Genomic DNA, 24,690 nt, shown 5'->3' on the forward strand with positions numbered 1-24,690 from the left:
CTTCCTGTCTTCAGCTTGGAGCAAAGGGTCGAGGCTTTAGCCTCGGTTTGGGCTCCGAGGACCTCATCGTCGTTAATTATTCATGGTGTAGGAGGGCACTATGGGTGGGGAGGCTTTTACTATTCATGAGGAGGCGGGGTCTCCTTCCGGAGGGGGCTCCTGAGAGGGTTCTAAAATATTCATGAGGGAGGAGGGCACTATGGGAGCCGGGGGGGCGGGGTCTTGCTATTCATGAGGGGGCGGGGCTTCCTTCCCGCTGGGGCTCCTGGGAGGATTCTAAAATATTCTTGAAGCCACGGGAGCGCCTGGGAGGCGGGAACGCAGCTCGGGAGCCGACCGGAGCTGGACCCGCCTTCTACCCGGCGGGAAAACCTTGAGGAGATATTTTCTTTTTTAAAACATTAAGAAATTTGAGGATGGTGGGGCAGAACAACTAAATCCCATTTGCCTGTGATTTCTTAGCCGGAAAACTGTCAAAATCTGTGGTAAAAAGAGATTTTTTTTCCCCCAGTACTTTCTTGAGATAGTTTCATCTTTTTATGGGCTGAAGGGGGTAAAAAATGCATCACCATGTGGTTTGATTCTTATATCGGCCAGTTTCTGCTTTATGGCCTCCCAAATTTACCTCCCTTGGAGGTGTTTGGCGCCAATACCCGAGCAGATGTGGTGGGTCTCTTCTAAGGATTTTCTTAGGTTAAAACAAAATAGAAATCGCGGTAAACTGCTGTTGGACGGTTTTGTCTGAAAGGGGGGAAAAGTTCAGCCAAGAAGGCCCTCAAAGCCTTTCGCCGTCAACAACGAGTGGGGTGGAACGGAGACATGGAAACATTTTATTACTATTATTTTGGTCAGTGATTCTCATTCTCTTGGGGGAGGGGGGCGAAGCCCGGGAATAGCTGGGGATTACACGGTCAGGATTTTCGGAGAAGCCAGCATTCCCCACCAGAGCCTCCGGGTCTGAGTGAGGAAAATACGACATTTTGAGACGAGACCTCAGTGTTCAAAGAATGGGTCCATTGCGTTTTAATCCTCAGAGGTTTAAATATACACCCTCAGGGGTTGACAGGCTGAAGTCCCCTGGGTCCCAGGTGTCAGTGAGTCTCTGAAGAGCCCACAGGCCCCACCCGAGTCTCACGTCACACGTTCCTCAGAGACAGGACAAATCCTACGCCAGATTTATCATTTTATTACAATGAAAATGCTTTAAAGTGCCTACCGTGAAAAGTTAAAAACAACCTCATGGATTAAATAAATCATTCTTCCATTTGGTGGATTTAAATGCAGCCTTTAAAATACATATACTTGTAGAAGTATCCATTGGCATGGAAAGAAACTAGTTTTAATTACCATTACAGTTGAAAAAAGCAGATTACAAAATAGTATGAACAGTGATCTTTTTTGTTAGAATATATATTCTATATATAGTTATATATATTCTATATATAGTTATATGTGGTCAGAGAGAGAGTTCTGGAATGATATAAACCGAAGTGTTTATAAGTGAATTTAATGGTTTTTTGTTTGTTTTGCTGCATTTTGTAAACTTTGACAGTGCAATATGTTACTTGAGTAATTTTATTGATTATTTTAAAATAGCTTCTAATTTAAGTGCTGGTGGAATGCTAAAGCAAAGTGCTATGGTATGGTTTTAAAGGAGGTTCACAGTATGTTTTTCACATTTAGGAACTAAATTTCTTGGCCCTGTTTTTGAATGTATAACTGATTTTAAGTTGATATGTAACCTTTTAGATGAGTAAGTAACAATGTGATTTTAGCAAGTTTGTGACAAAAGGAGAAAATGCATTTGTGTCAGATATATTTGTAACTCTTTGATGAAATGTCTTAGTTGTTACTTCAGAAACAGGGAGCCTTAGATTGGGGTTGCAGTTATGTATGTGTACACGTACATGTATATACACAAAAGACAGTGTTTTCGGAATTGGAGCGATAGTGACACAAAGTCACTACCTATTATGAATATTTTTTTAAGAATTATTTTTTGGTGTAAGTAAATTATCAGTGATTTTAATAAGCTTATGTCTAAGGAATGTTCATTTCGAAATCAAGTTGTATAGCCCCTTCTTAAGACTTAGAAGTAACCAAAAGTGGAATTAGGAAGAAAATCATTGTTCATTTATTTATTCTAGTCTTATTAATTTTACAAGACTTTAATTTCAGTGTTTATTTGTGTTATACAGCACATGACTGGTAATAGTAATGTAATCTTCTTAATCTGTTAGAACTAGTAAATTTTAAATGCTCTAAACTTAGAATTTCTATTTCTTATCTCTTTATTTTTACTGTTTCCAGCAAAGAAAATGTCAGTACTCAGTTTTAAAGAAATGGAAAAACTTTACTACAAAATTTTAAAGCTACATTGATATTTTGATTTTTTTTTTAGAATGTAAAGGTTATAAAAGCATCATACTAATTGACAGATATTGAATGTTTTCAATTTGTTGTATTGTTTTTATTGTGTCAGATCTTTTACTTTTTAAAGATTTTGCCTATTTTCTTAGACTATATCTCATCCAAATACATGTCTCTTATTCTACTAAAATTCTTTATCTAGAATATTTGGCTAAGAGGGAAAAGACTTTTAAACATTTTGTATCATGTGAAATGAATAAATACACTTTTATTGGTGGGAATTCCATAAATTGGACATTATATTAAAAGTTTTGTAAATAGAGGGGCGCCTGGTTGACTGAGTCAGTAGAGCATGTGACTCTCGATCTTGGGGTTGTAAGTTTAAGCCCCACGATGAGGGGTAGAGATCACTTAAAAAAAAGTTTTGTAAATAGATAGACAGCTATTGCCCATCAAAGTATCAACTTACTCATTTTAAAAAACAGCTCTCTGTTGCTATAATTTCCTTTCTTCTTTGTCTTTTGTATTTTATTTTTCTAACCAGGATAAATTCATGAGATAAGAAAAAGGATGGCATCTAGAATAAATACCGGTTTCACTCTGATTCCCAACCAGAAATATAGACGTAGTAATCGTCGATCCAGCAGCTATTTTTCCAACACCCTTGGCTCAGATTCTCAGCCCTTATCAACGCTTGGAAATTTTAAAGCCTTGCCATTGGAAATATTCCAAATAATCTTAAGATATTTGTCAGGTGAGGCCTGGGAACTGTGAGTAGGCTATATAGACACTCGATTTTTTTTTCCCCACAAGAACTAGTTTGTCATCTTAGGCCCTGCTAGAATGTTAATGGTATTTACATTACGTTTATTTTCTAAAGTTTTGTCATTGTTAGGTAAGGGATACAATGAAGAAAGTATGACATTCAAACTCTTTAAAGCATGTCTCTAATTATAACAACATGATAACTTGACTGTAACATCCCTAAATATTTCCAATTCATTGAACAGGAGATTTAAAACAATTTTAAGATTTTCCCCCTTTTCTCCACTTTTGAATATATTTTATTATTTAGTCTTATCATAAATGAGCTAACTTATAAGTTAATAGATTGTACTAATAATGATGTTCTTGTAATTAGGCTATTTATGTATATATACATGTATATATATTTCTTTTGGTAGTGAAGGATATCAGCATGCTAAGCATGGTGTCCAAAACAGTCAGCCAGCACATTATTAATTACATCTCAACCTCATCAGGAAGCAAAAGACTTTTACTACAGGATTTTCATAACCTTGAGCTGCCTAGCAAGAGACAAGACTCTGCCATACTGGAACATTACAGATCTCTAGGTAATTTATGTAATGAGAATTGTAACAAGTAAAGAACTACACTTAATTAAGGGGATTTTATTAAACAATTCTGTAAGGCCTGTGGGATATTTCTTAAAATATGCCTATTTCTATGATGCTTTTATTCTTCAGTGTGAGGACTTTCCCCATAATAGTCCCTTATACTTCTCTTTAAAGATGAGAGAATGCACTTTAATGTAAAGTATCAGTCCTTGTGATTTCATGTGCATACAATGTCACCTTTGCTTATTGTCTAGGTGGTTTACCAGTGAAATTGATGTATTTTCTATGCTTTACTTCTTGTGGATCTAATGAGTTTTATTTCTAAACGTCTTTTCTCTTTCAACCATAATCTAGTCCTGAAAATAGAAAAGAAATGTAAACATATTATTGTGGAAGATCACTTATTCTCTTATTAGAAACACAATGTGTTTTTTTTTAAGTACTCCACAAATTTACTAATAAATCATTATGCTATAATAAATTAACCTTATTAAAGGAAATTCCATATGATCTCTTCCCTTGATTTATAATCATCTGTCTTTCACCCTATTCATTGATGTGCTGAAATAAAATTCTAATTTTGTGTGGAAATAAAATTCTAATTTTGACTTGACTAGTGATACCAGTTTAATTATGAAACTACCTTATAATTAACCAAAGGATGGCAATAAAACCAAAAATTAAGGTGTTTTCAATTTTTAAATAAAGGCATAATAGTTAAGATAAATGATTATTACCTTTTAGTAGCCCAAGGATGCCTAGCTTTAAGATAATAAAATAAGACTGTATACATGTGTAAAAACATAAAAGAATATTTGATAAGTATATTTAATAAGATTAAATGAAAGGTATGTAATCTGATTACAGTGTTATTGGTTTCAGTATTTGTGATTAGACTTAGTAAAGCCTGTAACAGAATATAGCAATGACTTTGTGCTATGTCATTGTAAATATCTTTTTTCAAACATCCTTAGTTGCATAATAAGTGGTACAGTAAAAGAGCTTATTTTTTGGTTTTGATCTGAAAGAATTTTTTTTTTCTCCCTGACCAAGACTCAGTTGCTTAAAGAGGCAAAAAAGCATTAAGATAATTATATGGATAATTCAGTGAAAAATACAAGTATGTATTGATCTTAATAGCCAGCTTTTAAAAACAGTTTTATTCATGTAATGATTTCAAACTTCCATTTAGTTTTGGTGCAGACACCTGACTTATGACTGATTCTTTAGGTAAATGTTTGATGTACTTACCATCTTCTCATGTTGCCATTCCTATCTGATCCGTTCTTGTTTTCAGACATTAAAATAACATTTTCAGAATTCTGTGCTCTGAAGATTATAAATTTTAATTTGCTTCTTCATACAAGACAGAGCAGATGGCCAGTGTGAAAAGAACATTATATCTGACTCTATTTTAGTGGGAAGAAATTTTAAAAGTTGGTCTCTAAAGGGTATAGCAGAGCACCTGTGTTAAAAAAATAAATAAGTCAGCCAGTATTGGTTTTTATGGTAAATTGCAATCCTTAAAAATAGGAGTTTTGCATTAGAAAAAGCAACCAGCATGCAATTATAGCTTACACTTCCCCAGCTATGATCTGCCATGGGACTGGATGCCAAATCATGAAAGGAAAAGAACTCAGCTTAAAAACCAAACACTGAAAATGTCTTTTTATGTACAAAAATAAGGAGGGTTTATATTTCAAATTCAGTTCTGGTCATGTGTTGTCCAAACATAGCAACTTCTAAAAATAAATTGGATTCCCATAGATTCTACAGAATTATATAAAGCAGCTCTCATATATGTTTTAAAAAAAAAGTAAATGCAGAGAAGATAAAAAATGGAGAAATTCATGATATTCAGGTATTTATTTTCCTACCATATATCTTATTTTTAGTGTAAGGACAACATTGCCCTTATAAGAATGTTAATAATGTATTGCCATTTTAGGAAAACAGAACACATAAAGTTAGAGGGAACAAATCATACACTTCTGTCACTGTAGTTCAAGTTACATATCTCACTGGGAAATTGAAGGGTTTTTTTTTTCTTTTTTAAAATATCTGAACACAAAATTCTATACATTCTTAACATGTATGCCCCATAAAAGGATATCTTTGAAGGGAGAAATGGATATTTCATCCAAACTGGATGCTTTCTGTGAGCGAAAATAACTTCTAACCTCTGAAATTTTAAGTACTTGTGATTTAAAAAAATTTTTATATGGAGAAAGGAATACAAAATCTCTTTTCTCATTCTTTCCATGTTTGACATTAATAACTCTTAAAGCATTTTCCTTTGTGAACATGAGGTTAATTTCAAGAAATACTGGAATCTGTTTTCTATAGAATAAAGATACAATTGTGTTAGTGTATCTTTGTGTCTGTTGTTGTATCTTTTTTAATCTTAATACTTTCTATATCTGTCTTATAATACCAATTTCATCATCCTTGTAAGATTTTATACCACTTAGTGGACATCACAGTTACTTGGTAAGCACCATCTATTTTAAGTGTTTGGTACCTTTACTCCCAGACTTCCTCTTCAGAACCGTATCAGCTCACAGTCCACTGTGATTTACCATACTTGACTTTCAAGGAAATGTTATGCTGTGTTTTATAGGTACTCTTACATTAAATGTATTGTTGTCGTTTTTTTCATGTGTCTCTTTATGTTCTCAGGCTTGCTATTTAAAAGATGTACGTTGCTGCTACCCACAAGGGAAAGACTAAAGTACATTCACAAGATACTGGCAGAAGTAAGATCACACTTCTCATTTGGTTCACAATCTTGATTTCTAGTAAAGATACTTGTTATTAATATCTTACATTTATTTTAGATCCATCTTCAATTAGTAGAATTTCATGATTAGTACTAATAATTGATTGCTGATAATCTAATACTATACCAAGTACCCAGAGATTATAAAACACCAAAATGTAGTAGTCTTTTACTTATCATAAAACAATTTTTATGTATAACTAAGCATATCATTCAAGTTTATTAGATTTATCAGAGTATAAAAGTATTTTTATCCTACATGAGAATCTTGAGACTGTTTTAAAGTGGTGATTTCGATATTTTATTAAAGTGAAATAATTTCTGAATGTTAATCTTACTGTTTATAAATGTATGAAAATATAGGAAAGTATTTTTAATATTAAAATAACAAAACTTTTGGGGGTGCCTGGGTGGCTCAGTTGGTTAAGCGTCCAACTCTTGGTTTCAGCTCAGGTCGTGATCTCAGGGTCATGGGATTGAGCCCTGTATCAGGCTCAGCACTTAACAGGGAGTCTGCTTGAGATTCTCTCTCCCTCTCCTTCTGCCCTTAGGTCCCCATGCACACATAACTCTCTCTAAAATAAATAAATAAATCTTTAAAAAAGCTTTTAAAATAAAATAACAAAACTTATATGATAATTTATGACTCGAATGTGTATCCATGTATTTCAGCATAATTTCTGTATAAGCTTTTGAGTTTCACTATATAAACTCAAACATACATCCAGCACTGATGGTTCATTTCTGCACTCAGTAGTATGCAAACTGTTTCTGATGCATTAGCTTTTTTTCATGTCAGTATTTGCACTGAGTTCAGGTCTATGTTATTACAGCAGCTTCTCAGATGATCTTTCTGCCATCTATTTCTTTACTTCCCAAGACATTCTGTATGCTGAATCAAGGTTATTCCTTAAGAATCCCTTTCACTGAGTTAATTTTCTCACTTAAAAATCTTTCAGTGGCTACTCAATTTCAGCAAGATAAGGTCTAAAGTCCATAGCTGGGTTTTTTTTTTAGGGCTCTTCCTGACAATGCAACCTTACTCCCTACTACATTGAGCCCAGTTAAGCATGTCATATCTTTCTTCCCACATAAAGTTTTTTATTCCTAACACTGTACAATTTTGTCCTTATTGTTTCCCTCACCTATCTTTCCTATCTTCTCCATTCCTTATATTTGAATCCTACTTTAAGACAATGCTTCTTTCACTGCTTCAGAAGCTGTTTTGTTCATTCCCAAATTTATCTTGTTTTTGCTTTCACAGTATCTGATATAATGTATATTTAGTCATTTTAACATTTGTGTATATTCTAACCTGAATTATCAAAATAATTTCACGTGCATGTACTTTATTCTTCTAAATAAATTATGAACTTCTTGAAGACAGATTCTGTTTTATACTTCTTTGTGATCTCACCTATGTAACACAATGCTAATTAGTTATTTAGCATTTATTTTCAATTAATACTGAAAAATTCCTGCATATATCCATTAAATTTGAATGTCCAATCATTGTACAGTTCCATTGAAAAAGAGGAATTAATAGTTGTTCTCTTTACAGGTTTCCTGTTTTAAATTCAATGGCTGTGCAGCTCCTATCCAGTGTTTAGGATTACCATGTTATGGCATGTTTTTACAGGTACATTTTTTTTAATGAAAGAGGAAAAGGCATGTTTTTTGAAGTGTTAACAAGTAGAGCATGTAGTCTACCTTTCCGTAAGTTAATAAAAATAATAGTAATCTAAAAGAGAACAAAATAAATTTATGAAGATTTGAGGAAGTGTTAATGAAGATTTGAGGAAGTGTTAATCTAATAGTGTGTTTGCCACCTCAGATTTTTTTCTTGAGTTTCTCAACAGGAAGAACATTTAACATTTATTTGCTCTATACCAATATTCTTGAAATTTCCAGCCAGTTGTAAAGACTAGAAATCTTGTGGGGTGCGGTATGTGCATGTGTGTGTGTGTGTGTGTGTGTGTGTTTAGTGAATTTTTAGTTTTGGCCTAGTTATTTAAAATGTGATTTTAGAAGTGAAGAAAAATTGTAACTTTGGGAGATGATAGATGTGTTAACTAACTTTATTGTGGTACGTGTTTTGCAATATATACATATATAAAATCACTACATTGTACACCTTTAAGTTACACAATATTATATGTCAATTATATCTCAATTACACTGATAAAGAAATCAACTACATGTTTTTTTAAAGTTTTTGACTAATCTTTTATTATAAACAAAGAAGATAATACTATTGTTTAATGTTATCCAATATTAATGATACATATTGATCTATTACGTTGTTCTAAACAGTTTAAATGTACAGTTTACCCTTGAAGAACATGGGTTCGAACTGTCCAGGTCCACTTATACATAGATTTTTTTCAATAAATATAGTACAGTACTGTAAATGTATTACCTCTTCCTTATGATTTTCTTTTTTTATGATTTTATTAAAGCATTTTCTTTTCTCTCACTTTATTGTAAGTGTACAGTAGACAATACACATAACATACAAAATATATGTCAATTGACTATGTTATTGAAAGGCTTGCAGTCAACAGTAGGCTATTAATAGTTAAGTTTTGGGTAAGCCAAAAGCTATATGCAGATTTTTGACTGTGGTGGAGTGTGGGGGGGTGTCAGCGCCCCAACCCCTGTCTTGTTCAAGGATCAACTGTAATAACTTATTTAAAACCTAACCTTACAAAGTTTACAACAATATTGCTCTATATGCCAGCCTGCCAGCCACCATCTGCATGCCCAGATTCCAGTAACCTAGGCCCTCCTGCCATCCCTCTAAGACAGATTTTTGATTTGGGGGGAGGAAGGACAGGTAATCTAAACACATACATTTATATAAAATTCAAAAGGTACAAACAAGTCAAAAGTAAGTCTTCCATCAAGGCACCACCAAGTTGCCTTCAACAGAAGTAACCATTAACAGTTTCTTCTATGTCCTTCCACAGAGAATGAGATTAATTCTTAAACTACTAAAATCCAGTTCAACTGTTTTAAGAAAAATTTATATGATTAATCAACCTTTTCAAAATCTAACTATAGTGGCATACCATTTGAATTTCCTTTTCATATATGTTTAACTGTACATTCTGGCTGGCTCAAAGATAATTATTAAACTTTGTCCTAACAAACATTTTTTCTCATTCGCATCAAAATGTCATTAATAAATGCTCATACTTGTCACATTAAAATGAGATCATTATCATTTGTAAGCAATATCATAAATGATAACTAGAGGAAGTCAAAGGGATTCTGTTGAAAACTAAACCACAGTATGGTGGTGAGTCAGATATCAAATGTTGTGTTCTAGGATTTTGGCCTTTGTTACTTTACCCATACAGTCAGAGCTCAGGATTCAGTACCATTCGAAAGTTCTCTGAAAGGATACTCCTCCCTTTACAACCAAAAAGAAACTGAATTTTAGAGCATTGTAGGATTTGTTTATGTAAATTCCCTTATTAGTTTGAACATTCCGTAGTGGATAAAAATTGCACATCGCCTCCATCACGTGCTGCAGCAGTTATGCTCATAAGCTAGCGCCGACTTACAGTTTGATTTGATGGTCTGAACATCTGCAATGTTTCCTTTATTTTATTATTCTCAGACCTTAACAGCAGGTTGGGATGAACTCGAGTGCCACCGTGTATATAACTTCTTATGTGAGCTGACTAATCTCTCCCGCAAGATGCAGACTGTCGTCTGCAGCAAACCAGGTAAAAAAACTATAATTCACAGATAATATTATACAGATATTAAAGTAGAAAAAAAAAAGCAGAACTCAAAAGTATATTTAAAAGAAAATCATGACATCCATATGTAGTAAAAGGACAAAGAAATGTAAAGGGATGATAAATACTGAATTAGAGTGTGAGGCAAATATGGCATATGATTAGAGCAAGAAGTATTCAGAAGGCTCAACTGTATTAATAATATTTTAGTAATTAAGACTGGAAAGTGTTCATTATAGTATTCTTTAAACCTTTATATATATATGAAATATTTCATATTTTTAAAATCCTATAATCTAGCAGTTTCACTCTAAGATACTCCCACAGTGTGCGTAAGGAGACCTGTATAAGAATGAACATTACAGGGGCGCCTGGGTGGCACAGCGGTTGAGCGTCTGCCTTCGGCTCAGGGCGTGATCCCGGCGTTCTGGGATCGAGCCCCACGTCAGGCTCCTCCGCTAGGAGCCTGCTTCTTCCTCTCCCACTCCCCCTGCTTGTGTTCCCTCTCTCGCTGGCTGTCTCTCTCTCTGTCGAATAAATAAATAAAATCTTAAAAAAAAAAAAAAAGAATGAACATTACAGCATGTCACCATGAAAAACCGCAAACCATCTAAATGCCCATCGTCAGGAGAATGGATAAATGAATTAAGTATCTATACAGTTAAAGCCATTGTAGTTAAAGTAAATGAAGTAAACCCACACGTATTAATGTGGATAAATCTCAAAATGTAAGTTGAGAAAAAAGTAACCAAAGGATATTTTCAATATGATACTATTTATATCCAGATTAAATACATGTAAAATAATTCTATGTATTCTTTATGATAACATACATATATTAAAAAATATAAAAACATAGTTGGGAGATGTGATAGTTAAGTTTATATGTCAACTTGGCTGGGCCACAGTACCCAGATATTTGGTCAAACATTATTCTAGATGTTTCTCTGAAGTTATTTCTTAGATGAGATTAACATTTAAATCAGTAGACTTTAAGTAAAGCAGATTACCCTCCATAATGTGGGTAGGTCTCATCAATCACTTGAAGGCCTTAAAAAAGACTGACCTCCCAAGCAAGAACAAATTCTACCAGCAGACTGCCTTTAGACGTGAACTGAAACTTCTCTGGTCTCTAGTCTTCCGGCATAACCTGCAGATTTTGGATTGCCAGACCTTCACAACCTCGTGAGCTAATTCCTCAAAATAAATTCTCCTCCATGTATATATACATATCATGTTTATTCTGTTTTTCCGGAGAACCCTGACTAGTACAAAAGGGTCAAAACCCAAACTCAGGATGGTGATTACATCTGAGGATGAAGGGGGAGAGGATGGGGAGTGATACACAAGAAGCTGTGAACCGTACCTATGTTTTATTTATTTTTTAAAAATCTGAAGCAGGGGTGCCTGGGTTGTTTGGTCGGTTAAGCATCTGCCTTCAGCTCAGCTCATGATCCAGGGTCCTGGGATAGAGCCCCGCATCGGGCTCCCTGCTCAGCGGAGAGTCTGCTTCTCCCTCTGCCTGCTCTGCCTGCTGTTCCCCCTGCTTGGGGCTCTCTGTCTCTCTGACAAATAAATAAATAAAAATCTTAAAGATAGATAGATAGATAGATAGATAGATAGATAGATAGATAGATAGATAACTGAAGCAAACATAGCAAAAAGTAAAGCTTTGACAAAGCTAAGTGACTGGTACATGGTATTTGTTGTAGTATCCCTGCTTTTCTGACAGCTTAAGATATTTCATTATGAAATAAATTACGGATGAAAAAGGCAGATTAGAAGCCCAATGAAACAATAACAAAATTAATTTATCGTGTCCTTCCCTGGATCAAAAACTTTTATTGGCTTCCCGACATCATCAAAATAAAATCCAAACTGTTTATACCGGCCTTCACATTCTAATCCCAATCTACTTTTTTAAATTTACTCCCCACTATTCTCTGTATCTGTTTGTCTTTGTCACTTTCCTCACTGTCTCACACATCTCTTACACATTTCTACCTCATACCTTTTATTCATTCTTTCGCTCTCACTCTCTCTCTCTCTCTTTTTTTTTTTCCTAAAGTATCATCTCTCCTTACAGACTTCCTCTGTAAAGCCTTTCCTAATCCCGTGTTACTTGGCTTAATACATCAGGCTGTACTTACTTCATATGGCCTTAGATTGTTGGTGGATTTTCTATTTACTCTTGTCTTATCTACAAGTAAGTAGAACATAAATGGTATAAAAATGTAAAATGGTGCCACCACTATGGAAAACAATATGACCATTTCTCAAAAAGCTAAACATAGAATTATCATATGGCCAAGCAATTCCACTTCTAGGTATTCCTAAGGGAATTGAGAGCTGGGACTTGGAAAGATACTTATATGCCAATGTTCACCATAGCGTTATTTGCAATAGCCAAAAAGTAGGAAGAACCCAAGTGTTCATCAACAGATGAATGGATAAACAAAATGTGGTCTCTTCATACAATGGAATATTTTTCAGCCATAAAAAGGAATGAAGTTTTGATGCATGCTAAAATGGATGAACTTGGAAAACATGCTAAGTGAAATAAGTCAGGCACAAAAGGACAAATATTGTGATTCCACTTAACTGAGGTACCTCAAACAGGCAAATTCATAAAAACAGAAAGCAGACTTGAGGCTATCAGGAACTGGGGGCAAAGGGAAATGGGAAGTTATTGCTTAATGGTTATAGAGTTTCTGTTTGAGGTGATAAAGAGTTTTGGAAATAAATAGTTGTGATGGTTGAACAGCATTGTGAATGTAAGTGATGCCACTGTATTGTACACTTTAAAAATGGTTAAGATGGCAAACTTTGTGATATATATATGTATAAAATATAAATATATTTTACCACAATTTTTAAAAATTAATACTGTAATAGATTTTTAAAAGTTTATTTATTTGAGTAATCTCACATCTAACATGGGGCATGAACCCACAACTTCAACTTCAAGAGTGGCATGCTCTTCCAAAGGAGCCAGCCAGACACCCCAATAATATTATAGATTGTAAACTATTGAATTATACACTTTAAATGAGTGAATTATTTGGTATGTGAATTATATATATTTCAATAAGCCTGTTTAAAAAAACAAACAAACCAAGATACCACTTCATACCCACTAGGACAACTAGAATAAAAAAGTCAGGTAACAAGCGTTGGTGAGAATATGGAGAAATTGGAACCTTCGTACATTGCTGGTCAGGATGTAAGATGGTTTAGCCACTTTGGAAAGCAGTCTGGCAGTTCCTCAAATGACTAAACTTAGAGTTACTATATGACCCAGAAATTCCACTCCTAGGTATATCTGCAAGAGAAATGAAAACATATGTCCATACAGAAACTGGCGCACAAATGTTAATAGCAGCATTATTTATGATAGTCAAAAGGTGGATACAACCCAAATGTCCATCTGCGGGTGAACGGATAAACAAAATGAGGTATATCTATGCAATGGAATATTATTTGGCCATAAAAATGAAGAAAGTACTGGTAGATGCCATAACATGGATGAAACTTGAAATAGTGCTAAGTCAAAGAAGCCAGTCACAAAAGACCACATGCTATATGATTTCATTCGTATGAAGTCCAGAAAAAGGAAATCTTTAGAGACAGAGGGTAGATTCTTGGTTGCTTAAGTCGAGGGGTGGTAAAGAATGGAGGGATGGGGGGGTGATAGCTAAAAGAACAGGATTTCTTTTTGAGGTGATGAAAATGTTCTCATATTGACTTGGTGCTGGCTGTACCTATCTGTGGATATACTCAAACCACTGAATTGTATGATATGTAAAGTATATCTCAATAAAATTATTTAAAGAATAGTCCCTTGATAATCTAAAATTTTTACAGAGAAATGAAATAACACTTTCAGTACAAAGTATATTACGATGTCTATCACTGACCAGATCCTCTGTGCGCACATCCAGTATGCACATCAGCCTTTCTAGGAGGAATGCTTTACAATTCTTTTGTCTTTTAGGAAGTGCCCGAAAACTGGAGTTAAGGATCAGACTGTTCTGTAGGAACGTCCTGCTTGATCACTGGACACATCGAAGTGATTCTGCTTTTTGGTTGACACGTATATTAAAACCATGGCCAATGGTGAATCAGGCAAGATTATTGTATATCATCTTCGGACCCATATCTCCTCAAGATGGTGAGCATCCATTTTTTAGGGATGTATGTTACAAAACGTTAATTACTGCTGCTTTAGGAAGCATACCTTTCTTTTTCTACCTGCTCAGTTTCCTCATTCCTAATGACTAAACTGTGTTTCATGATTTCATAGAGGTACCCTACATTAGCTTATGCATAATTTAAGCTTCAAGACTGCAGGCCATTACCAAATATATTCCCATCATCTCTGGTATACCTAAAAATCACTACTTTTCATTTCTAAACATTACCTTACCTCAAGATTATGTTTGCTGCTGGAAGGGAATAGTGTCTGTAAACCATACTAGTAGTTGAAATTGATGTTTTACTTAATTTTGGGTGCATGATGATTTGCATTTTTTTGCCTTTCTAATTAAGTTTTGCTTAGATTACTGTTAAAATTAGCATGCAGTTCTTTGGTTCACATTACCTATGTCAGGAGGTAACCAGTTTAAAGTAGCAGCAGGAAGCCGATCTGGGATTAAATTTTGTTGTGTGTAATTTACAAAGAGAATTGGTCATAGGTAAAGATTCAAAAATTGACTGGATTACTGTGTTTTGATATATTTAATGTTTGGAAGATACTCAAATATAGCGTGCTCTCTTTTTGGAAGGATATCGGTAGATTTCATTTGATTTTAGTAAGCTTACATTAATTGTTTATTATAATTTTTTTAAAGATTTTGTTTATTTGTTTGACAGAGAGAGAGAGAGAGAAAGCACAAGCAGGGGGAGTGAGAGAGGGAGAAGCAGGCTCCCCACTGAGCAGAGAGCCTGATCATGACCTGACCCAAACGAAGGCAGCCACTTAACAGACTGAGCCACCCAGGCACCCCTATTATAATTTTTGTTACGGGGTAGCATTATCTTTGAACTAGAAGCACTATTCTGCTTGGTGAAACTACTTTTTCTTTACCTCATATAGCAATTGTTGCTAGACTTCATCACATCAGTCAGAGACACTCATACTTATACTGTTATCAGAATCGACTTTTCATTATGAAAGTAGCATATATAAGCAATGGGATTCTATAATGCCATCCAATTTCCTTTTTAAACAATCCATGAAGTCTTTATCACAAAGCCAACTATTCTGTCATAGCCTAGTTTCTGTTTCAATTATCCAGGACAGGTGGTTTGGCAGAAAATGATAGAAGGACCTACAGATGAATCCAGTCTGAAAGGTTTGGCTGATGCTATTAAATTACTGTATGACACAGGCACCAAAGAGTGGACAGCAGATGATGTTATCAGTCTTGTAGATGAACTATCAGGTAAAAATACGTATTTGCCACACAGAGTAGTAGAAATGTATTCTTAGAATACAGTTATAAAATTGTTGTAAGGATATTCTACAGGTGACAAATGAATTGCCTATTCTAAATCACTAAATGTTCTAAAATATTTAAAGAGTTTGGCATTATGTTTGAAGAGAATGCATATAATCACCTTCCTTTCCTCCAGTTGCCGATAAATATATATTTATTATTATTATTATTATTTGAAAGTTTCATAATGTAATTAGCTCAGTTATTCCCATTCTGCAAATTCTCACAACCCCTAGGTTGCATAAGAAGAAGGCCCTCTCCTGTTGGCACGGAAGGAAAACAGTTTTTTCTGTTCCTGAAGAATTCTTTAGATTCTTAAGTTTATAGGATTTCTTTCCTTACACAGAATTAGACCATCTTGCCTTTTGATCTATGTGTGGGAGAAATGCTTTGACTGTATTGCTAGGACATTTGTAAAAGCCACTATAACTTGGCAATAATCTCTGTCTCTGGTTGAATGCAGTAATTGCAAAACTAAAGCACTTTTTCTGTGCTTTTCCCTTGGCTCTAGTTGTATTTCCAATAAGGTAATATAATGTTGCGTGTATTTAATGATGTTTACTAGAGCTACTATGTAATTTCTCACTAAATAACTGTTCTTCCTCTAATAAAAGTGGTTCCCCGTGAGTGGCTTCTAGAGAATAATGCACGTCTCCTAATCCTAAGTGGGAACAACATCTGTTTCACTTTCATGGCTAGTAAAGCTGTGAATGGACGGGCCATTGAATTGGCAAAGCTGATAGTCTTTTTGGCTTTGGTAAGTAAAAAACAAGTTTTTCTCTAGCAAGTTGTTTAACATTATAGTTGACCTAGGGAGCTGCCCTGAAGGAACTGAAATATGTTCAAAACGTTTTGAAAGAAGTATTTAAACATTTTAGGTATACCTTAAAAATTTTAAATATATATAATATAATATCATATTTGGAATCATTCTGTATATTAACCTCTCCCCACTTAATGTCCATTTTTCATTATACAGCTCTGCCGAGTTATATCCTTTTTTAAAAATTCCATTTAAAAACAGTTTTTATGATTTGCTTCAAAATAATCTTTGGGCAGCAGGGAGAGGATGTGGAAGTAAATGGTAGTAGAGAGGAGACAAGATTGGTAATTGCTGAAGCTAGGGAATGGATATTGGAGGCTCATTATTCTATTATCTCTACTTTTGTATACTTAAAATGTTTTTCAAAATAAAACATTAGGGGTGCCTTAGTGGCTGAGTCAGTTAAGAGGCTGCCTTCGGCTCAGGTCATGATCCTGGGGTCCTGGGATCGAGCCTTGCATTGGGCTCCGTGCTCAGCAGGGAGCCTGCTTCTCCCTCTCCCTCTGTCTCCCGGCTTGTGCTCTCACTCTCTCTCTGTCAAATAAATAAATAAAATCTTTTAAAAAAATCATTAAAGGGGCCCCTGGGTGGCTCAGTCGGTTGTGTCTGACTCTTGATTTTGGCTCAGGTCAGGATCTCAGGGTCGTGAGATTGAGCCTGGCGTCAGGGTCTGCGCTGGATGTAGAGCCTGCTTAAGATTTTCTCTCTCCCTCTCCCTCTGCCCCGCCACTCCACTCTCTCTCTCTCAAAAAAAATAAATAATAAATAATAAATAAAACATTAAAATATATTTAATATTCATTCATTTAAAACAAATTGTTTTACTATGGGCTATACACTGTGTGGGATTCCAAGACTATGGAAATTAATAGAACTAATCTCCGACCAAAAGCTGCTTAAGGTCTTTTAAGATCTATCAAGGTATATATAAATAAATTCAGTGTGATAAGTACAAAAATATATGTACAAAAAGATACAAACAGAGGTAGCAGAGAGGAGCCAATATTGGCTGGATATAGCACAGACAGGGCTTCTCCAGGCCCAGCAGAAATAGGTTTTTAAAAGTGAAAAGGAGGAGTTTGCCAGGAGATGAGGGGGTGTGTGTGCAAATTATTCAAGCATGTACCTGCGTATGTTATGCAGAAATCTCATTGATTTGGCTACCATCACAGATGCCACCCCAACCAGTGCCTCATTAGCACTAGAACAGTCTTCCAGGTGACCGTTGTGAAGAATGATTGATGTAATCCATTTCCTATGGAATGGAGACAAGACTCTACCAACCCAACTGCTTAAAACATGAATGAAACCTCTGTGTCTCTTCTTAAAATGTGAAACTGTGAAGAAAGCTACTAAATTAACTATATTCTCCATGTAAATATTTATTTTAGTAATTAAGCAGATTGCCTCAGAGAGAGAGAGAGAGATGGAACTGCATGGCTATATCCGCAGGACTGTAAGCAGCTCAGTATTGTTTCTGGAGTAGAAAGTGCCCGGGAGGAGGAGGTGAGGAAGGGAGATAGGAAGGGAGAGGCTGGGTGAGGAAGGGCTTTGTCAACCATTCTGTGGAGCTTGAGCATATCCTCTAATAGGGAGCTGCTGAAAAGTTTTAGGAAGGTGAGAGACATGATCAGGTTTCAGTTTTTGGAAGGTTACTTTGGCAGCACTATGGCAAGTAGGATGAAGAGGAAGTCATCCTAGAAAGCCTCTCAATGCTGATCATTAATTTTCTCTAAGTGGCCTCAGATTTGTCTTCTCTTTATCTTCGTTTACTGCTAGTGTTCTTAAGCCATTTTATGTGTGGGGTAAATCATCTCCCGGGAGAGACTGAGAGGTCTTTGACATCCAGGGCTAGGTGACTTACTTCTTTCGTAGTACCTGGAACAGTGCCTTACACATAATCCGTAGTCAACAAATCTTCCCTGTCAGTTTTACCTGATAACTAAATGTGACACTACTATATGCTTTCTTTTCTTTTCTTTCCTTTCCTTTTCTTTTCTTTTTAAAGATTTTATTTACTTATTTGACAGAGAGAGAGACAGTGAGAGAGGGAACACAAGCAGGGGGAGTGGAAGAGGGAGAAGCAGGGTCCCCACTGCACAGGGAGCCCGACACGGGGCTTGATCTCAGGACCCTGGGATCATGAACTGAGCCGAAGGCAGCCGCTTAACGACTGAGCCACCCAGGCGCCCCTATATGGTTTATTTTCATGCTGTATATTATTTGGCTATGTGAATTAAATTGGTCATTTAGAATGTTAGTAAAGAAACCTTTTTTCCTTTTGGCCAGCTTTATTAACATGTAATCTTTAAATATTTTATCTTTTATTTTTTAAAGATTTTATTTATTTATTTGAGAGAGTGAGCGAGAGAGGAGAGAGAGCACGAGCGGGTGGGGGGTGGGAGGAGAGGGAAAGGGAGAAGCAGACTCCCTGCTGAGCAGAGAGCCCAGACTCAGGGCTCCATCCCAGGGTCCTGGGATCATGACCCAGGCCAAAGGCAGATGCCCAACCAACTGAGCCACCTAGGCATCCCTAAATATTTTATCTTTTAAATAATAGACAAATATTCCCTACAACTCATAGTTCTCTTGCTTATTAAAATTGCCTGTTTGTCACCCTTATTGTATTACTGGAAAATAGAGGCCCTGTCTTTATGGCTTGTATCTCCAGCTCTTAGCATCTGCTCAATAAATAATAACTGAATGAATGAATGAGCAGAAGTCTTATTTATGGTATGTTTAATAATCATTTGCAGTATTAGTTCTTATATTAATAATATGCTGTGATAATCTTGGACAAAGCTTTTATTTACATCACACTTTTTTTCCACTAAAATTGTACCCTTTGGAAGGAAAGGAGAATTAGATGTAAGAGCATTTCTCACTAATAAACTCAAGATGATGTCATGTGTAATAAATTATGTAAAGTCATAAACCATCATTGTCAATACCATTTTCAAATTCTACAGTTTTCTTCACATGAAGCTTTACCATTACTCTTTTTATATCTAAATCAGGTGTGTGAGAAAGAACTATACTGCATGGATTGGGCAGTTAAAATGATGCAAAAAGTCTGTAAAGTCTTTAGCACTGCCATGGAAAGAAATAACTTCCTGCAGAACGTGGCGAATGCGTTTGCATGTGTTATAATGGAAATGCTTCAGTCAGTTATGGCCGGTGAGTGAGTGTGCGTGCGGACGGTGCACAGGTGTGACTAACGTGCATCCTAGTCTCCACTTAAAACAGAGCTAATTCGCGTACACTTTTATTTCTAAACCAAGAATAGAAGAAGCAGACATTTTTTGTTTATTTTTCCATGAGATATATTTAGCTGTTGGTTTCGATACTTTTTAAATCTCGTATGGATTTTCATGGAAAACCTAAAGTTGAAGAGTCTGCTCTGAAAGGAACTCATTTCAGTTTTGCAAAGCAAAATGTTCACTTGCTCACTTACCAACTATCCTAATCATCATAATAATGCCCTATATTGTTTAGTTTCAACACATAGTATTGTATAGTTTTATTAGGTAGCCAACATGATAATCAGCCCTATTTTACAGATGAGAAAACTAAGGCTTAGAGAAATTACTTGACTTGCCCAAAGTCATAGAGTTAGAGGCAGTAAAGCATGGACCAGCATCCTTTCCTTCTGACTTCTTATTCAGTGCTCTTATATAGTTCCCTGATTTCGGCAGTTAATGTCTGACTTAGTAAAGATCACTAACTACTCTTCTGTTACCTATTATTAGGGAGAATTGGAACATCTTATTCCAAATAAATCATATATTTAAAATTTTAACTGTCATTTTCTTTCCCTTACTGTCCATTCCTGTGTGTGGCATACAGGAGACCGTGATGAAGACGACAGGAGCTTTTTGAATTTGTTCCATCTTGTGCACGCTCAGGCAAACTTCCATAAGGAGGTCTTGTATTTGACCATGAATACTCTTTCTACCTAAATACTCAGAAAGCCTTACGTTTAGAGAATACCTCACTGAACAAACAATTGGAAGAGTGCGACTTTTCCAAACTCAAAGAATAGCTAGCATCCATGGGACTTTTTATCACCTCAGTACCCTAAGAACTCCACAGCTGCACAGAATTTTAGAAGCAACTGCTTGCACCATTATTAATATAAAAATTACTGGCATACCCAAGAGCGTATTGAGATTTGTCTGGAAAACAAGCTGTGCCTCTCCAGATTTTGGTAAACCTAACACCCAACTAAATAGAGCATTAGTGTCCAAGAATCAGGGGTCAACCTGTATGTGTGGATGTTTGAAACAAGGGAAAATTCTGTTTTGTAGGTGGAGCTGACTCAGATTCACTAAATGGCTTGTATCTGTTCACTTGCTTAGGTTGTGTAGACGTAACCTAGAATGCTTTCTAAAGACCTGCAGTATGATGCTTTAGAATGTGTGGACATAAGTCACATTTCTTTACCACCTTTTTGGCATCTGTTACAAAGAACATTATATTTTGTTGATGTTTTACATGAACTAACATAGCAAAAACTAAAGGAAGTATGTGTATATACGTATTCATACATATATAAGTATGTCTGTATATCTACATACACACACACACACGCACACACGCACACACATTTCCTCCTTTAAGACAAAAGTCTATAAACAGAGGAAAGTATATGTTGTCTTAATACAATTAAGTCATCTTTTCTTCCTTCCTGGAGATTAGAGTAAAATGTCACAAATAAGGGAGAATGTAAAATGAAAGAAAGTACCCATTCGGCTGCCAGAACAATCTTCACAAATAATTTGCACTTCTTCCTAAAGCTTTCATCCCTTTCTTAAAGAGTGGGGCTCGAAGGAACCTGGAAGCAGCGTGCATGGTGAGGGCAGCCCTGAGAGAGTGGGGTTTCCCTCCAGTAAATGGATTCCAAAAAGCTCCAGGACTATTCATTCTGACTAGCATTTACCCACTGCTTTTCCTATTAAAATAGAAATGAATAGTGTCTCACGGGGCTGAAATCATGCTGGGGCCCTCCTGGATCTCCCATTTTCTTTTCCTTGGGTTTGATCATTTTATTTCTGCTGAAGACATACCCATTCCCACTGGACTTCTCAGAGGCTGGCTTTCTTTTCCTAAGCTCTTGACTTAACTCACCTCTGCAGCTGAGGAAGGAAAGGAACACGAGAAAATATAGAAATCCCTCACAGAAGTGGGGTGTAAATTGTGGGAAATTCTCAAGTGTTTGGTAAGAGGGGCTCAGAGGTTTAATAGGATTGAGGAAGAGTGCAAATTTTGGGAAAAAAATGTAAATTGTGATAACAAGATTTTACTATATTTCAGTAACAAAAGCACTTACCTACATTTTTGAAATGTCAGAAATTAACTACCTTTCCCTGATGAATTGTCCAACTATAATTTCATCGGTGGCAGGAATTTTTTTCTCTGGAGTTTAGTATTTGCATTTTCATGCAGAAACAAAGTTCTTGCTTTTCTCCTGGTTTCATTTTCTTCCTCTCATTTTAAGAATTCACCCACAGTTAAATTATAAAGATTAAAAATTGGCAGATACCAGAATACAAAACAATACCTTGATTTTAGCCTTTTCTTCCCCCCCTCACTCTTTTTCCTGTACGTGCTTTGGAGAGCCTAATCCATTTATTTATCAAAACACTGGTGATTCCAAGTTGACAGAATACCCATTAGATTATATGGGAGCGGGAGAAAAGTAGAGGAAAAAGTAAAAATTTTAGTGTAAACTGAATATTTTTAGTATTTAACACAATAGATATTAAGTTTCATTCTCTAAGAGAAAGAAATTTGGCTTTGTGAAGTTTCCTTGAATTATCCAAGTCTCCACAGTGGTTTACAAAAGAAGCATGGTTTAACTTAACACATTTTTGACCCAGATTTTGAATCTCCTTATACACTTGAACTGACATGACTGCTACTATAAAATTTTTTAAACATATTATTATATTATCCTGGATAATTGTGAGATTATTATCTTACCCTCCACCAAAATTTGGAACATAAAAAAATCGAATTCATTCTTTGGGTGCAGTAGATAAATGATATCATCTTGCTACCAATAAAAAGTAAACTGACAAGTCCTTCATTCAGTTATCAATAGACAAAAATAACAGTGAAACCAAACTTGCATTTCCTCAATTCAGCCCCTCGAGGTTTTTTTTTTTTTTTTTTTGCCAAATACATTTGTCATCAGGAATAAAGTGTGATATCAAATGTTTAAGTGGGAGATTAACTTGCAAAAGCACATATTGTGATCGCTGGTATCGATGTTTAAGTGACAGTATAGACACTCATAGTACCACCAGAAAAGGAGTATTGGCAAAATGCATAGCCTAAAATTACTAGGAGATTGTCCACTTCTAACTGACTTTAGAACAGTCATAACATAACAACGTGAGCTGCTAACAGGTCAAATAATTTATCCTATATCTTTTCCTAAATTAGAAGATTGACCTGGTCTTCTAGCTCCTTTTTGCTTTTTGATAATGATTCCCTCGGTCTCCTTTGACTTTCATTTGAGGCTGATTTTTACTTCTACTGGAAAGCAAGCCCCATGACACATCATTATATTTACGTTACCGCAGTTTCTAAACACACACACACACACACACACACACACACACACACAATACTAATAAACTAAGGACACTTCTTTGCTTAGAAACTAAAGTTTATATCTTGTGATGAATACTCTGTACCTTAAGAAACCATGGAATATCTATCCTTAACACTTTTTTAAATAATTCCTTCTCATGCCTTTCTGATCCCTCAACTTCTTTATCAGATTCCCAATGCAGGCAGTAAATTACTATATTCAGGAAGTGGTTTAATCATTCCAGAAGTTGAAGTGGTTGCTTATCAGGCTGCTGTCCATGGTGTGAACAATAGACACCTTATTTCACACTTTTCCCATCCTTTGATGTCTTAGTTCATGCTTCCAGTTCTTCCGATAAGGACAAAGATTTTATTGCCAGGCTAGTCATCAACCGTAAGTGGAGATTAGAGCAGGCATGAGGTGTGCGGGAAAAGATGCCACGGAAAGAACCATCTTATGGTAATCAAAAACAAACCTTTACCTCTTTGTGTGATTATTACTTGAGAGTTCATCTCTTACGTGAATAGTACTCGATTCTATGATTACAGATTTCTTTTCAATTCCACTAGCAGGTAGCAGTGAAACCTGTAAGAAATCAGGTTATGGACATATGCTTCTTGGCTTGTTGAAACATCACTCAGATAGGAAAGATGACCTGAAAGACAGTTGTATTGGATAGTCTCCTCTAGGTTAAAATAAAAAGTGCTGAAGTACCAAGAACACTATTTTTTTTCATCAAGAGAACAAATATAATTCCAGAAAATTCTTCAAATAACCAGAGACTTAAAAAAAATTTTAGTTGAGCCCTCAAAGGCTTTCTTATAGATGTGTACAAAACTGAAAAATATGCATTGTTATTTTTAAAGTATTGTATTTATGGTAAAATGTCTTCGATACCTAAATATTTGCTAAATTTTATTTAATTTGTTATTTATTCATATTAATAAAAGTTAAATTAGAAACATTCTAACTTGTATAGAGTTTGCTATTATGTAAGCCATAGAGTATAATTCCTTTATTTCTTATGGTGGAACTTATTTTTATTTAAGCTGTTAGTTATAGCTCTAACATGATCAAAACACAAAGCATCTTAATATAATGTTGCCATTAACTACATATCTATCTATATATTTATGCTTAGTATTACAGTATAGAAGCTAATTACTTAGATAATTTCATTTACTAGCAACAACTCATAAATTGAACAATAACCTATAAGTAGAACAGTATTCTATACTATTCTGCTATTTAATTCAGAGACCAGATTCCCAAGCAATTAATGTTCCAAATACTACAATTATCATAGTTTAACATGAGTTTCAAAAAACAAAATATGTAATTAAATACTGTGGATTACCTGCAATTTCCCATGACCATAAGATCTGTTTTTCTAAGAACAAAGAAGTTCTTAAATATGTCTAAATGTATCTGCCTTAGCATGTTTGAGTTCATAATGGAAGTTGTGTCAGTGGCTTTTTCTGTTTCTGCTTTTATATGTGACTTTGGTTTTTTGTT

At 35.2% G+C, this 24,690-nt stretch overlaps 1 protein-coding gene across 3 annotated transcripts; it reads left to right on the top strand.

Moving 5' to 3' along the window:
• Positions 1–295: 295 nt before the first annotated feature.
• Positions 296–21,498, top strand: FBXO47 (F-box protein 47). 3 transcript variants are annotated; one of them, XM_008689046.2, is made up of 11 exons: positions 296–847; positions 2,915–3,124; positions 3,555–3,725; positions 6,408–6,484; positions 8,069–8,146; positions 10,133–10,241; positions 14,251–14,427; positions 15,554–15,700; positions 16,369–16,511; positions 19,595–19,754; positions 20,424–21,498. In XM_008689046.2, exons 2-11 carry the CDS (start codon positions 2,941–2,943, stop codon positions 20,534–20,536), a joined length of 1,359 nt encoding a protein of 452 aa, XP_008687268.1. In that variant the 5' UTR covers positions 296–847; positions 2,915–2,940; the 3' UTR covers positions 20,537–21,498. The 3 variants fall into 3 exon arrangements, with proteins under 3 accessions (XP_008687268.1, XP_008687260.1, XP_008687274.1); XM_008689038.2 differs by having other exon boundaries at positions 296–485; XM_008689052.2 differs by lacking the exon at positions 15,554–15,700 and having other exon boundaries at positions 296–485.
• Positions 21,499–24,690: the final 3,192 nt, after the last annotated feature.

This window comes from Ursus maritimus, unplaced genomic scaffold, assembly GCF_017311325.1.
Source record: "Ursus maritimus isolate PB19 unplaced genomic scaffold, ASM1731132v1 scaffold_24, whole genome shotgun sequence".
Lineage (NCBI taxonomy): Eukaryota > Metazoa > Chordata > Mammalia > Carnivora > Ursidae > Ursus > Ursus maritimus.

What these genes read in the sequence shown, in the direction of transcription:
- FBXO47 (XM_008689046.2), top strand. Translation starts at nt 2,941, where the DNA reads ATGGCATCTAGAATAAATACCGGTTTCACTCTGATTCCCAACCAGAAA. An exon ending in TGTCGTCTGCAGCAAACCAG is followed by an intron (nt 10,242 to 14,250) that starts GTAAAAAAACTA and finishes TTTGTCTTTTAG; the next exon opens with GAAGTGCCCGAAAACTGGAG. An exon ending in GCTTCAGTCAGTTATGGCCG is followed by an intron (nt 19,755 to 20,423) that starts GTGAGTGAGTGT and finishes TGTGGCATACAG; the next exon opens with GAGACCGTGATGAAGACGAC.